We start from the raw sequence: 16,854 nt of genomic DNA, 5'->3' as shown, positions 1-16,854 counted from the left end.
TAGCCTTTAAATGTAAAAATACTTTAGTCATTCAAAAAAAAAAATTTAATGGCATCTAAAGTGTGCTAAAAATGTTTGAACCTTGGACTATTTTGGCAAATGCATGTCACCGATCAATAATTAGGACACCTGGGGACTGTTTAAAATTCAACATTTCTGTGTTCACATTTAGAATGCTAGTGTCCATTTAATTGAAAGGATTATTATTTTTTTTTTATCTGCGGTCAATCCTTTTGTGGCTCAAGGTCATGAAATGATTGCAACATTTTACAACATACAATCTGTTATCAGTATTAGGTCAGACTGTCATCAGGCAAAACCTCAAATAAACTCATCTGGCATACATCAACAATTCGTTTTGAAGGGCCTGTAAAGCAAAACAAAGCTGAGTGTTAAATATAGAGAGAGAGCAAACATTTAATTCAGCACATTAAACAAGCCGAGAATTACTTTGTAAAAATGACTTGCTGTGCAGAACAACAAAAACGGCGTGGGGCGGGGGTCACGATTGAGGCCATGTCTGAATGGCGAATGCCACAAAAGTTGTCGAGCGTGTTGAAACTAGTGAAGCGCCGTGTGGCGTTTGCACTGCCAGGTGCTTGTTACTAGGAAACGGCTACATTTGGCTATGTAAACTTTTGACGCTGGGGTCAGGTGAGAAGTTCAGCCACTTTCAAGCCAGTGATGGCCTCACCTACCTTCTAATGTCAATAATAATAATAATAATAGTGATTAACTGCAACAAGTTCCCTGTTGCCGGAAAAAAATACAGAACTGGAATACTTTACTTCTTCCGGAAGGTTGAAAGCATAGAATTTTTCCAAAATGTATTGGTAAGATAAGTGTGGTTTCCTCATCATTTGTACGAGCACTTTTTTTAAATTATGCTTAACAACATAACCGGTATACTAAAATGTATGTCCAGTAAAACTGCAGTTTAAAACAAAATGGGAAGGTCTATTTATGCTTAACATAAACATAGTCATCAGTAAGAGCCTACAATTAATCTAAGAGATGTTAAAGTACTTCAGTGGGTGCTGCTGTTTTGGTTAGCAATTGAGCTAAGATGGGTTTCACCTTAATCCTTTAATGTCAATTGTGCATGTGAATTAAGGGGATTTTCCCCCCTGACAATATATGGAATGACTTGATGACTACTTAAAGGTGCTTATTTGCATTATAGGGGACACATTATTGAATATTGACTTTTTAATTGGTTGTATAACAAATAGGCGGCTCTCTGGAGTGCCTGCTCACGATAAAGTACATCTTTTGTTATCTGTCGGGTAGGCTGCTTTCATTCGCCACAGACACACTCAATGTAGTGTTAATTAGGGGTGGGAATCTTTGAATGTCTCACGATTCTATTTGATTTGATTCCGATTTTTGGGTCTGCGAATCGGTTCAGAATCGATTTTTGATTATTTGCTTCAAAATGATTTGATTGAGAATGATTTTTGCTTCAATTTATAGATGTGCAAGGAATTGTAATGATCTACTCCAGTCGGACTCGCTAATGCTAATTAGCGAGCTACTTGCGGCACTTCACTCAAAAGAAAACAACTTTTATTGGAATAACGTGATTGTGACTTTTTTCTTCTATTCTCTAATGTGGCCACAACTTAACAATGTATCAGACCGTGTGGAACCACACTGCCCCTAAGTGGCCAAATAGAGTACAACATGAACCAATAAAGGCACACACAAACAAAGGCAAAACAATATGAAATAATTTAAATAAAATCGATTTTGGGACATTTCAAATCTATTCTGAATGGTACTAAATGAGCATCGCGATTCTTATGAGAATGGATTTTTTGCCACACCCCTAGTGTCAATCACTTTTATTATCTATTAGAGGGACTGTAAATCTGGTTATTTACATTTATAAAGATGATGATACTTCCCCAAATTTATTTTTTTTAAATACATAAGCTCAGTTTGACTTTCAGAATGGTGACCTAATGACCATGGAAAATTTGAGTGCCAGGGTGCCACTAGAAAATCTCCCACCCTACTGTTACCTACTTGGTCATGGCCCCCACAGAGCTGGGAACCGAGGGCAGGTAATTGCAGCTGAGGTTGACCTCTGTCAGCGTGGGGATGTCACAGATGGCCAGCGGGAACTGGCCGAGGTGGTTGTTTGACAGGTTGAGGCTCCGCAGACGGGAGAACCTGCACATTTAAGAGACACGACACAACGGTAAGATTCAACGCCGTCTTTATGGAGTTTAGAAAACAGTCGCCACCCCGGCGTCTGTGTTGTCTATTCAAACAGCAGAGACCGGTGACATTTGGAGTGGCGTTCCGTAGCAGAGGGGTGACCTTCACGTGTCAACACCCCTTCATCTGTTTTTACTTAAAGGCAATGTCAGGCTATCTGTTTAATGTAGCCACACTGGATTTTTTTTCATCCTACTATTTACACACACACTGCACATGAAGGTGACAAAAAAAATTGATCAGCGCTGGCGAGTCATTCCTGCTGAGGGTGACTCCCTCAGGCAGTGTGTGTGTGTGTGTGTGTGTGTGTGCGCGCGCGTGCGTGCGTGTCATTCACTCATTCAATCAACCTCTGCAATCTGCTGAGTAATGCTCATATCACTTTCCTGCTTCTCCGCTTGTCTGTCCTATCATGCCATCATCTTCGAGCACGCTCCTGCGTTCTTTCCGTATCTGTCTGAAGCCGCTCTGGTGATTTTTATCTCCGCCAGCGAGTTTATGATCTAACAAATCTGTTTGTCTCTGAGCAGGATTAGAGGACAGTTTCACAGAACTCAATGAAGGAGGGGGCAGCGTGGTGGAAGAAACCATTAAAATGCAAGATAGGGAGGGACCGGGTTTATTTTGCGTTTATTCATATCACAATAGCAAATGTATTGGGTAGTATTAACCAAAATGCACAATTTTGGCACTGAACAAAATTAAGGTTAGCAAGGTTTTCTATACACAGAAGTAGTACCAGACAAAATTCTGGACACTTTCTAATTCAATACCATGACATCATGTCTGGTAACACATAACAAATAAAAAAGGTATTTGTATTTTTTTCTGTTAAGGGAAGTTCTAGTGGTAGGTAAGCAAGATAAAAAAAACACATTATTTTAAATGTTTTATTATATTTAACTGATTACCAGCAGAATGTGTTACATGGCAGGTCTTTAAATCAAATCAAATTTAAACCCATTACTGACGTTTCTGCCAACATGCGTACCAGAGTCTAGTCCTCCGTAACAAATACTTGCTGATGGTTCCATTCATTAAATCTGTTTTGCTGAAATGCTACAGTAATAATCCATCAGTGTTTTTATTTTAGACCAGGATTTAAGGATTAAAGTCATCTTTGCAGATAATTAAAGGAATGCCTTCATTTTGGATATTTTAAGCATCTGCGGACACCCTTTATCAACTTTTATTTGATTTTAAATTTGTGACAAAAGCTGTCCCTCATGACCTGCAAAAGCATCCCGACAGATGTAAATAAAAGAGGCCAAACTCTGCGTCATTTGCATGGCCAGGGAGGAATGACCTCATACTCAGACAGAAGAGAGAGATGCATGCTGGGAACTAAGGCAGTTTTATGCCAGCGGAAACGATGAGTCTGATTATTGCCTATCTGATCTGCCGCTAAGTATTTGGCCAGCAGAGCAAAGATGGCAGAGCGAGCAGGCAGGCGGCATGGCTCTCCTTTTGGGAGATACAACAAAACCACCCTGACCCAAGTTTGATGTTACACACACACACACACACACACAGCTTGTGATTTTAGCCAACCAAAAACAGCCTTTCACAAAACTGTCCAAAATAGTACACACACACATTCATGAAGGCGTTGGTCTCTCCGTTAACTACGGGGGAAAAAAAAAAAAAAGACTCTCAGCTAAACATGTCTTTCTCATTACTGACCTCCTTTTATGTCATCGCGCTGAGTCAAATGAGGACGAGCTTACTCAGGTTTGGCAGCGCCAAAGGGATGTTTCCTCATTTGGTCCGTGCGGAAGCCGTGCATCACTCGCATTTAAAGGGGAAATATTATGGAAAATGGACTTTTGGGTCCCTGGAGTCCCTGTCCACCCAACAAATGTGAAATTAAACAACCAGGTGGTGGCCGTGGCTCAAGGTTAGAGCTGGGCGATATGGCCAAAGAATAAAATCTCGATTTTTGTAGTCGTTCAGGACGATTACGATTTTAATTGATTTTAATCTAATAAACCCAAGAAACATTTATTTAAAGGTTTTATTTATTCAAAAATAATTCCTCTACAAAATGTTCAGACAACAATAATGTATACTGATACTAAATTAGTTTTAACATAAAGGTAACCTTCAGTTTGTACTTAAATGCCACAATTAGGTAGTTGGTAGCTACTGTAAACATGTCTTGTAAACCACCCATACAGCATTGGGCAAAATTACAACTCACAAAAACATTTGGATGTAACCGGACTAAGAACAGCAGCTTTTATTCATCCAGAAGACAAAACTCGATTTAACGATTTAGCAAATTTTCAGCGATTCGATTTTTAACTCATTCACTGCCATTGGCAGCTTTAGACGTCAAAAAATCATTTGAACTATTTCTATTAGTTTAAAATGTTTTCCCCTTTTGTTAACAAGAGTATAAAAACCTAGGAAAAAAATGATTGTACATTTAGAACAGATTAATAATTAATGCGATTAATTACAATTAATAATTTTAATCGCCTAACTCCCCTAATTTTTAATAATCTTCTTTCCCCCCCCAAAAAAAGCTTATTTAAAAAAATGTCTAGGTTTTCATACTCTTGTTAACAAAAGTGGAAAGAAATGCTAAATAGAAATAGTTAAAATTAATTTTTGACATTTTTAGGCGAAAACCTAGGAAAAAAATTATTGTACATTTAGAACAGATTAATAATTAATGCGATTAATTACAATTAATAATTGTAATCGCCTAACTTCCCTAATTTTTAATAATCTTCTTTTTTCCCCCCAAAAAAAGATTATTTAAAAAAATGTCTAGGTTTTCATACTTTTGTTAACAAAAGTGGAAAAAAATGCTAAATAGAAATAGTTAAAATTAATTTTTGACATTTTTAGGCGAAAACCTAGGAAAAAAATTATTGTACATTTAGAACAGATTAATAATTAATGCGATTAATTACAATTAATAATTGTAATCGCCTAACTCCCCTAATTTTTAATAATCTTCTTTTCCCCCCCCAAAAAAAGATTATTTAAAAAAATGTCTAGGTTTTCATACTCTTGTTAACAAAAGTGGAAAAAAATGCTAAATAGAAATAGTTAAAATGAATTTTTGGCATTTTTAGGCGAAAACCTAGGAAAAAAATGATTGTACATTTAGAACAGATTAATAATTAATGCGATTAATTACAATTAATAATTTTAATCGCTTAATGCCCCTATTTTTTAATAATATTTTTTCCCCCAAAAAAGATTATTTAAAAAAATAACAAAAGTGGAAAAAAATGCTAAATAGAAATAGTTCAAATGAATTTTTGACATTTTCAGGCGAAAACCTAGGAAACAAATGATTGTACATTTAGAACAGATTAATAATAATTAATGTGATTAATTACAATTAATAAGTTTAATCGCCTAACGCCCCTAATTTTTAATAATCTTTTTTTTCCCCAAAAAAGATTATTTAAAAAAATGTCTAGGTTTTCATACTCTTGTTAACAAAAGTGGAAAAAAATGCTAAATAGAAATAGTTAAAATTAATTTTTGACATTTTTAGGCGAAAACCTAGGAAAAAAATGATTGTACATTTAGAACAGATTAATAATTAATGTGATTAATTACAATTAATAATTTTAATCGGCTAACGCCCCTAATTTTTAATAATATTTTTTCCCCCCAAAAAAATTATTTAAAAAAATAACAAAAGTGGAAAAAAATGCTAAATAGAAATAGTTCAAATGAATTTTTGACATTTTTAGGCGAAAACCTAGGAAACAAATGATTGTACATTTAGAACAGATTAATAATAATTAATGTGATTAATTACAATTAATAAGTTTAATCGCCTAACGCCCCTAATTTTTAATAATCTTTTTTTCCCCCAAAAAAGATTATTTTAAAAAATGTCTAGGTTTTCATACTCTTGTTAACAAAAGTGGAAAAAAATGCTAAATAGAAATAGTTAAAATGAATTTTTGGCATTTTTAGGCGAAAACCTAGGAAAAAAATGATTGTACATTTAGAACAGATTAATAATTAATGCGATTAATTACAATTAATAATTTTAATCGCTTAATGCCCCTATTTTTTAATAATATTTTTTCCCCCAAAAAAGATTATTTAAAAAAATAACAAAAGTGGAAAAAAATGCTAAATAGAAATAGTTCAAATGAATTTTTGACATTTTCAGGCGAAAACCTAGGAAACAAATGATTGTACATTTAGAACAGATTAATAATAATTAATGTGATTAATTACAATTAATAAGTTTAATCGCCTAACGCCCCTAATTTTTAATAATCTTTTTTTCCCCAAAAAAAGATTATTTTAAAAAATGTCTAGGTTTTCATACTCTTGTTAACAAAAGTGGAAAAAAATGCTAAATAGAAATAGTTAAAATGAATTTTTGACATTTTTAGGCGAAAACCTAGGAAAAAAATGATTGTACATTTAGAACAGATTAATAATTAATGCGATTAATTACAATTAATAATTTTAATCGGCTAACGCCCCTAATTTTTAATAATATTTTTTCCCCCAAAAAAAATTATTTAAAAAAATAACAAAAGTGGAAAAAAATGCTAAATAGAAATAGTTCAAATGAATTTTTGACATTTTTAGGCGAAAACCTAGGAAACCAATGATTGTACATTTAGAACAGATTAATAATAATTAATGTGATTAATAACAATTAATAAGTTTAATCGCCTAACGCCCCTAATTTTTAATAATCTTTTTTTCCCCCAAAAAAGATTATTTTAAAAAATGTCTAGGTTTTCATACTCTTGTTAACAAAAGTGGAAAAAAATGCTAAATAGAAATAGTTAAAATGAATTTTTGACATTTTTAGGCGAAAACCTAGGAAAAAAATGATTGTACATTTAGAACAGATTAATAATTAATGCGATTAATTACAATTAATAATTTTAATCGCCTAACTCCCCTAATTTTTAATAATCTTCTTTTTCCCCCCCAAAAAAAGATTATTTAAAAAAAATGTCTAGGTTTTCATACTCTTGTTAACAAAAGTGGAAAAAAATGCTAAATAGAAATAGTTAAAATGAATTTTTGACATTTTTAGGCAAAAACCTAGGAAAAAAATTATTGTACATTTAGAACAGATTAATAATTAATGCGATTAATTACAATTAATAATTTTAATCGGCTAACGCCCCTAATTTTTAATAATATTTTTTCCCCCAAAAAAGATTATTTAAAAAAATAACAAAAGTGGAAAAAAATGCTAAATAGAAATAGTTCAAATGAATTTTTGACATTTTTAGGCGAAAACCTAGGAAACAAATGATTGTACATTTAGAACAGATTAATAATAATTAATGTGATTAATTACAATTAATAAGTTTAATCGCCTAACGCCCCTAATTTTTAATAATCTTTTTTTTCCCCAAAAAAGATTATTTAAAAAAATGTCTAGGTTTTCATACTCTTGTTAACAAAAGTGGAAAAAAATGCTAAATAGAAATAGTTAAAATTAATTTTTGACATTTTTAGGCGAAAACCTAGGAAAAAAATGATTGTACATTTAGAACAGATTAATAATTAATGCGATTAATTACAATTAATAATTTTAATCGCCTAACTCCCCTAATTTTTAATAATCTTCTTTTTTCCCCCCCAAAAAAGATTATTTAAAAAAATGTCTAGGTTTTCATACTCTTGTTAACAAAATTGGAAAAAAATGCTAAATAGAAATAGTTAAAATGAATTTTTGACATTTTTAAGCGAAAACCTAGGAAAAAAATGATTGTACATTTAGAACAGATTAATAATTAATGCGATTAATTACAATTAATAATTTTAATCGCCTAATGCCCCTAATTTTTAATAATATTTTTTTCCCCCAAAAAAGATTATTTAAAAAAATAACAAAAGTGGAAAAAAATGCTAAATAGAAATAGTTCAAATGAATTTTTGACATTTTTAGGCGAAAACCTAGGAAACAAATGATTGTACATTTAGAACAGATTAATAATAATTAATGTGATTAATTACAATTAATACGTTTAATCGCCTAACGCCCCTAATTTTTAATAATCTTTTTTTCCCCCAAAAAAGATTATTTTAAAAAATGTCTAGGTTTTCATACTCTTGTTAACAAATGTGGAAAAAAATGCTAAATAGAAATAGTTAAAATTAATTTTTGACATTTTTAGGCGAAAACCTAGGAAAAAAATGATTGTACATTTAGAACAGATTAATAATTAATGCGATTAATTACAATTAATAATTTTAATCGGCTAACGCCCCTAATTTTTAATAATATTTTTTCCCCAAAAAAAAATTATTTAAAAAAATAAAAAAAGTGGAAAAAAATGCTAAATAGAAATAGTTCAAATGAATTTTTGACATTTTTAGGCGAAAACCTAGGAAACCAATGATTGTACATTTAGAACAGATTAATAATAATTAATGTGATTAATAACAATTAATAAGTTTAATCGCCTAACGCCCCTAATTTTTAATAATCTTTTTTTCCCCCAAAAAAGATTATTTTAAAAAATGTCTAGGTTTTCATACTCTTGTTAACAAAAGTGGAAAAAAATGCAAAATAGAAATAGTTAAAATGAATTTTTGACATTTTTAGGCGAAAACCTAGGAAAAAAATGATTGTACATTTAGAACAGATTAATAATTAATGCGATTAATTACAATTAATAATTTTAATCGCCTAACTCCCCTAATTTTTAATAATCTTCTTTTTCCCCCCCAAAAAAAGATTATTTAAAAAAAATGTCTAGGTTTTCATACTCTTGTTAACAAAAGTGGAAAAAAATGCTAAATAGAAATAGTTAAAATGAATTTTTGACATTTTTAGGCAAAAACCTAGGAAAAAAATTATAGTACATTTAGAACAGATGAATAATTAATGCGATTAATTACAATTAATAATTTTAATCGGCTAACGCCCCTAATTTTTAATAATCTTTTTTTCCCCCAAAAAAGATTATTTTAAAAAATGTCTAGGTTTTCATACTCTTGTTAACAAAAGTGGAAAAAAATGCTAAATAGAAATAGTTAAAATGAATTTTTGACATTTTTAGGCGTCACTGGCAGTGAATGAGTTAAAATGACGATGTACCAAATAATTTGATTTATTGCCCAGCCCTACTCAGGGGGTAGAGACGGTCGTTCAGTAATCAGAAGGTCGTCTGTTTCGATAGAATTTTGACAAAATGATGCCAGTGAAATTTTACTTCAACACATGGGTACTGTTTTAAATTATAGGGCAAAAAAAGCATAATATGTCCCTGTGAAATAAATGACTGTGGAGGAACATCACAGATGCCCGACTCATTCACAATTTTATCTGAAGAAGCAGCACAGGGGTGCGGAACACAAGGTTGCACAAGCAAAACCACACATGCACATTCCCGTCACGATGTAGCCTGCGGACACGTACTTTCCCCGTAAGAAGTGTTCTCTTTCTGCAAGCGTTTATAATGAACATAATCTGGCAGAAATCTTGATCAGGAAAAAAAGACACCTCGAGGCTTTTGCATACATGTGACTGCGAACGTAATCACGCATGCGGTCCTGTACTGTACATACATCTTGGCTGTGGTGCTTTAATCGAGTCCCGCAATAAGCATGCAGCAGATGGTGCACATGGCGAGAGGGAGTGGAAGGGCCAGTCACATTAAAAGCGTCCCTGCTGATGAATATGGCCTTCTGGGCTAGTTTGGCTCAGCCCGGTCGGTACATTGCAGCCTTGGCTAGCCTCTTTGGGCCCTGCGTGTGCCCCCCCCCCCCCCCCCCCTTATTCCTGTTGCTCACACTGCAGGTGGACACTTAAGTGGTCCAAACTGGTCAGTCATGGTCTGCTAAACGGAGTACACACAAGACAAATTTGAGCCGTTTCCATGTTTTGTGATCAAAGTCAATAAAGGTTCAGTCCTTGTAAGTCTCTGAAAGATGAATTATGCTGTGGTTTGGAGTGTTTTAATAGTTCTCCTGGATCTGCTCGGAAAACAGTTGGGCTGGCAATTGTCACTCTTACACACCAACGATCGGGCCAGATTTAAGCCTTTTCCCGCCCTTGCAATCAAAGTCAGTAAAGGCCCAGTTGTCGGATACAGAGTAGCTCACAAAAGTGAATACACCCCTCACATTTCTGTAGATATTTAATTATATATTTTCATGGGACAACATTGAAGAAATGAGACTTATATAATGAAAAGTAGTCAATGTGAATTTATTGATCCCCAAAACCACTCACAATAGTCATATAACCGACATTTTCACTGAGGGTTGTACTCGCTTTTGTTGCCAGGAGATTAGCTATTAATGGGCGTATATTTGCGTTATTTTTTTACACAGTTATATAAGCTGTACACTGACTACTTTTCCTACTACTGTCCCATGAAAAGATCCAATTCAATATCAGAAATGTGGGGAGTGTACTCACTTTTGCGAGATACTGTATTTTAAAGATGATGCAATCCACCGAGCTGCCTCTCACACGTAAGTCTTGCTACTACAACTAAGAGATTGTCAGTGCAGAACGGTTGAATGTATGGGTGTTAAAAAAAAAATAGATTCGGCGATAAATTGCGATATTACAGTGCGCAATTCTTATATCGCTTCAATATGCGACCGAATCGATGGCCATTTTTGAGAGAAATATTCAACAAAACGTCTTACTTAAGGTTAGGGTTCACGCTTTAAGCATGGAAGAATGTTATATGAATGGAACATGAATACATAATATTATATTTCATTGCTGTTCAAACATGAAACAAATTGTAACCTGTTTGTTAAATACAGTGGCTCACATTTACATAATAAGCCTGAAGTTTCAGATTAATACTTTTTCATACAAATCTTACAGTGTACATGTACAAGTTTATTGATTAGTATTTTCTACATTTGCGCAAAAAAAACAACAACGCAATATTCGACTTATAGATTCGTATCAGGATTAATCAGTATCAAATCGTGACCTATGAATCGTGATATGGATCGAACCGCCAGGTACTAGGCAATTCACACTCGTTAAATGTTTGCTATAATAGCACGGAGATTTTTTTCTTTGTCATGTGTGCCGTCTCTCACATTAAAAAAAAACCCCAGTTAAGGTTTTAAAAATCTGAATGCATCCAGTGACGCCTTACCACTTCACACTCTCATCTCACATGTTACGATGACTCAGCTCATCTCGTTATACCAACATCTGTCTGCGTTTCAAGCAACCTGGTGAACGCTAAGCAAGTTACACAATGTTGTACCTCTGCAGCTGCTGCAGCCACTGGTCTGCGGGCAGGAAGTTGTGTTTGAGGTTGAGATGGGTGAGGTCGTGACTGTAGAAGAGGTTGGGCGGAAGCTGCTCCAAACTGCAGCAGGACAGATCCACAGAGTTGATCCTCTGCGACACCATCTGGAAAGAACGAATGCATGGCACATACAAGCAAGTCGTTAAAACGGGATTATCTGCATGACACCGAGTGCATGTAGATTACAGCTGACGGGTCAAACGGCATTGATTGGCCAATCTTCTTAGAACTAGCAAAGAAGAAAGGGGAAAGTGTAGCGGGTTAGTTCAGTGACCTATGGTAGTACGGTACATTACATCATCGTGTTATCCAAGCTAACTGCAAACATTCGCAGCACTTGCTTGTTGGCTAGGATATAAAATATACATTGCCCTCCATCAGTATTGGCACACGTGGTTAAGATGTGTTCTTAGCATCTAATAAATTATATTGGTTTCTAAATAATATAAAACCCAAATAAAAAAGAAAAGGAAAATCCACTCTTGAATTCAAGTACATTTATTCAGTCGGGGAAAAAATCCCACATCAAGAAAGATTTTCACATCGAATCATGTGTTCCACATTTATTAGCACCCGTGATGTTAATACTTTGTACAACCTCCTTTGCCAACAAAACAGCACATAATCTCCTATGTTTCACAGCATGGTAGAACACAGAAAGAGGGATCTTCGACCAATTCCTCTTTGCATAATCTCTCTAAATTATTCAACGATTTGAGTACTTTCTTTAGCCCCCTCCACGGGTTTTCAATGAGGTTGAGGTCTGGGGACTGCGATGGCCATGGGAGGAGCATGATCCTGTCTGGTGAACCACTTCTACTATTTTCAGTATGAGAGTAAGCTTCTGCAATTATTATTATTACAGTATTAAGGCTTTTAACACATCTTACTTAAAACCCTGGAGAACCCACGGGGTCAAATTTGGCCCCTATAAATTCTGCTACTCAAATAACAAAGACCTCTTTTTTTTTTTTTTACAAATTTAACTTCAAAAGTCCAGAGTGCCACTTCTGACCCCTGCATGGGGCCATCTAGTGGATGAATATTGCACTTACATGAGCCAGAGTGGTGGTGACAAGATGGCAGGCAACATGCTGTTTTGTTGAGCTGGAAATCAATCCAAACAAAACCATCTTCTCAGCAAACCATCAGATGGTAAAATTGTGTTTTTTGTTTGTTAATCTATTTCATATCATGTTGCAGAATGCCTAGGAGTATGTTTTATATATATATTTTGATAAATTAGCAACTCTGAGCTAGTTAAAAAAAAGGGTTAAAATTGAAAAAACATATATTTTGGTGTTCAGTGAATTTATAGCAGTCATTTAATGTATAACTCATAATTTTCCAAAGAAGAAAAGGGTTCTTGGGTTCTCCAGGGTTAACCAGGAGTGTCAATAATCATCATGGAGGGCACTGCCGACTGTCCCAGACTAAAATGTGGACACTTTCGTCTTGAATAGAATGAAATTGTGTTTTCAAACTTTATGCCTGGAGGTTCATGAGCTACGTCCTTTATCATCTGGCATCTCAGAGTCCTGCTTCCAGAAAACCCAATTTCACATTCTCCACCCGCAGTTGAAACCTTCAAGACTGCCGTCCTCGGACCAACAGCCCGAGAGCCTGCACTACTGACACCTACTTAGATGAGTTGCTGTCCAAAGTGACGTGACAGCGCCCACCTCTTTCTGAGGTGAGGGAGACAAAAGCGTTTGTGTGGTCGTGGCTTGGGAATGTGCCCGCCACTATGCCGGCTTCTATTATGAGTGGCCCTCTGGGTGCTGGTGACATGCATGCCCCTATTAATATTTAGAAAAGAGGTTTTCTGGCTATGACCTACTTGAGTTCAAATGAGAGAAAGGAGAGTGAGAGACAACAGAGAGTGAGAGAGGGTTGACCCTTGAGTTCTAAAGTGCGGACCGCAATGAAGTATGCTGGCTTTGCTGTGTTTGCACATGCTGTGTAATCATGGCGGATGTTAAGAGTTCTCTAGCAGCGCTCGCGTGTGATTTGTAATGCGGGCAGACTCGTAAATAAAGTATATGCGCAAACACACTTTCTCGGACTCGGTTTCATTTTACCTTGGCGGCATGTCTGTGCCAGCGGAGGTGCTCCGTGAAGCTGTCGAAGCTGACATAGTACGTCTGACTCTGGGGCCCGGCTGAGCTGAAGGCCAAACAGTGATTGTGCTTCTTTACTTCCTCCACCTGCAGGTATAACACAAACGCGCACACACAGTGAGAGCAGTGAGAGGCGCGATTAATACGGTCAACAATATAATAATAATAATAACAATAATAGAACATATTGTCTTAATTTATGTGTTAATGGCCATTTCATTAGCTTTTCCTGTCGTAAATTAGTTTGTGAAGTTGATATTAGCGCTTACAAAGAATTTTTAATAGAGTGGAACCTCCAACATATGCCTCAAGAGGCAAACTAAACTTGGACTTTGCTCCATCATTACACATGATGACAGCAAAGATCTCTCTACAAGATTGTATGCAGTAAAACAAAAATCAAAAAATGTGTGCAATTTTTGGGATGAAAAGGCAAAAAATGTCATGATAACCATAAAAACAACAAATTAAACTTGTGTTATAGGAAAGGTTTCGATTTATTCAAATTTATTCAACATCCAATATCATAAATAAATTATGTATAAATACATCAAAAACTTGCATAGTTTTACTTTAATTTTAGTTTTATTAGATCGAGGTTGACAATATGAATATCTAGGTTTTATGATGGCAGCAGCTTGATCCTTAATAAATTATTTTCAGTGGGAACAATTATTTTGAAATTAGCACAGCTTGGGGGTTTGTCATCAAATTTTGGAGATTCCAATGTATAAATTTAAACAATATTTATTTAGTTTTAATTATTAGGGTAGTAGTTTGCAGTGATTCAAAATTACACTGCATCATAGTAATACTGTGTATAATATAGAGGCTGTAGAACAAAACCTTTTTTTTTCTAAAACAATGGATTGAAATTTTGTACATTTAACTAACATACCTGCTTCAACCGAATTGTCCAGGTTATAGCAAATAAAGTCATCACTCAGAGGAACATGAGGGAGGGGGATGAGAGATTGTGAAATGTCTGCTGAAAACTGGCCCCAGTGACATTTTTTTCAGCCGACAGCTCTATCAGCTCAGCCAGCTGATCCATAAAGCAATGCACAAATAAATGTTGTTTGTACGGCGCCCGTCTTAAAAATAGCAGGGACGATTTAGGCTACTTTGGGGGCTGTCTGTGTGTGTGTGAGTCAATATGCTAGAATTTATGGCTCATATTTTGAGTTAAGGATGAGTAAGAATGACATTTTGTCGACAGCAGGCTTGAAGAATTTTTTTCATTTTCGCTGGGGTATAAGCATATGTAAAATCAGGACGCATTTTAGCATTCTTTTCCCATTGCGATCAAACACAGATCTGTTTTTCTGCAGCCAGGAGTCACCAACGTGGTGCCCGCAGGCACCAGGTAGCCCCTCTGGACCTCTTGAGTAGCCTGAGGGCTTGTTTGAAATATAGCTCACCAATGATGAGACATTATAATTTCCTAGGAATGCTGTAGAAATGATCTTTTGAAAATATGAACACTGGCAGAGATTTATAGTGAATTAAGTGTTGCATATTGTAATTTAGCGATCTCCTAATTATTGCGCAAAATAAAATAAAAATAATTAATTGAAAATTTTATTTGAACTAATTTATTTCAGAAGCATGTATCAAACTTGTCGCCCATCGCATTAATCAGTCCCCAAGAAGTAGCTCTCAGTTTCACAGAGGTTGGTGACCCCTGCTCTCAAGGATTATCCTGAGTGATTATCCTGTGGTGTGGGGTGTGTTTAGTGATTTTCCCTTTCCAAACTGCTTGGGGAAACAGACCTTCGTAAAGGTTAAACGTGCTCGATTTTTACAATTGCAAATCCGTGCGTGTCATTCGCCACAATAAATATGACGAGGAAGAGCTTGCCGCCGCAATAACAAGTTAGCCTAGCTTCTTCTATTTGTTCTACTACTTACTACTCTTTACAACAGACATCTGATTTGGAGTTTCACAATGGACCTATGGTTGTGTGTGTAGTGTGCTGATTTATTTTAGAGTTTAGTATACTACAAGTATAAATGTTGTTTAGCATGAAAATGAACAGACTTGAAAGGCAAATTCATCAAGGACAACTGCGCTCTGGCGCATATCTGAAATTGATAATGAGCCGCTTTGGCCGAGTGGTATGAGGACAGGAAAAATATTGACGACGTGACGTACTTTCCCGCCAATGAGCGGCAGGATGTGCATCTTCCCCGTCTGGCTCTCCTTGACAGAGGAGACGATGAGACAGGTGCCGCAGAGGATGACCTGCCGCCTGGTCCAGCGGTTGACGGGCAGCTGCAGCTTCCCTTTGCGGACGTTGTACATCCCCGACAACTGGACCCGCTCGGAGCTCTCAATGTTTTGGGGCTTCCCTGGAGCACAAGAGGAGGGGAGGGGGCAGACATTGTGTGGTTAGCGCAGACATGCGATGCTGGGGGTTGAGTAAATGTTCATCCTCTGGGGAGAATGACTGCGCTGTAGGAGATTTTACTTGGCAAGACTTTTGTTTATATAGCGCATTTCATAGACTAATGCAATTTTAGTGCCACGTGCACTAAAACAGAAGTGCGAAAATAGAATTGAAATTTAGCAACACGATGAAACGTGCAATGCCATTTTGCGGATGAGAAGAAACCTATTTCAGCTGGCTATAATAAGCAAGAGGCAGTGAACCCGCTGGAGTGGTCGGCATCCAATCCCAGAGAGCATGTAACAAACAATCATTCACACTCACATTTGAACGTGTGACAATTTTAGGGGGTCTTCAGTTAACTGAACGTGCATGTTTTGGGGAAGAACATTCAAACTCCACACAGGAAAGCCACCATTGTGCCCTATTGCTAAACCCATATAATGAAACAGGAATAATAAAATAAAAAAGGTCACAAAAATTACTCTGATAAAGGTCTTGTGTTGAAATGGTGATTGTATGAGCATTCAAAGAAGTGCACTAAAGGTTAATGACTTGCAGCATATCCTAATAATCCCCAGATGCAGTAAAACGGTACATCAAAAAAGGACTGCCACAGGGGTCGGACAATTTGGAAATTGACCAAAAATTCATCCATCCATTCCTTGTATTGCTTCTTCTCATTCGGGTCACGAGTGTGCTGGAGCCAATCCCGCAGGGGACACCCTGGACTGGTCGCCAGAGGTGTGACATTAGTGGTTTAACGTGGAGCTCTTGCTACAATACCTCCACAAAGCAGAGTTAGCATCCGAGCTAAATTCATTCAGTGCAAGTGTAAGCTTCACATGTCCTACTTTACGCATTGGAATT

At 35.7% G+C, this 16,854-nt stretch overlaps 1 protein-coding gene across 1 annotated transcript in view; it reads right to left on the bottom strand.

Moving 5' to 3' along the window:
* phlpp1 (PH domain and leucine rich repeat protein phosphatase 1) overlaps positions 1–16,854 on the bottom strand; it is a 71,979-nt gene that overhangs the window by 11,312 nt on the left and 43,813 nt on the right. Inside the window, exons 2-5 of the mRNA XM_077555898.1 lie at positions 15,750–15,946; positions 13,556–13,681; positions 11,430–11,578; positions 2,029–2,175 (exon numbers count right to left, since the gene is read on the bottom strand). Coding sequence (XP_077412024.1) covers positions 2,029–2,175; positions 11,430–11,578; positions 13,556–13,681; positions 15,750–15,946 — 619 coding nt within the window. The remainder of the gene's footprint in view (positions 1–2,028; positions 2,176–11,429; positions 11,579–13,555; positions 13,682–15,749; positions 15,947–16,854) is intronic.

Source organism: Vanacampus margaritifer, chromosome 2, assembly GCF_051991255.1.
Source record: "Vanacampus margaritifer isolate UIUO_Vmar chromosome 2, RoL_Vmar_1.0, whole genome shotgun sequence".
NCBI classification, from domain to species: Eukaryota; Metazoa; Chordata; class Actinopteri; order Syngnathiformes; family Syngnathidae; genus Vanacampus; species Vanacampus margaritifer.
The sequence above is the reverse complement of the archived record's forward strand: the minus strand, read 5'-3'. Positions and strand labels throughout refer to the sequence as shown.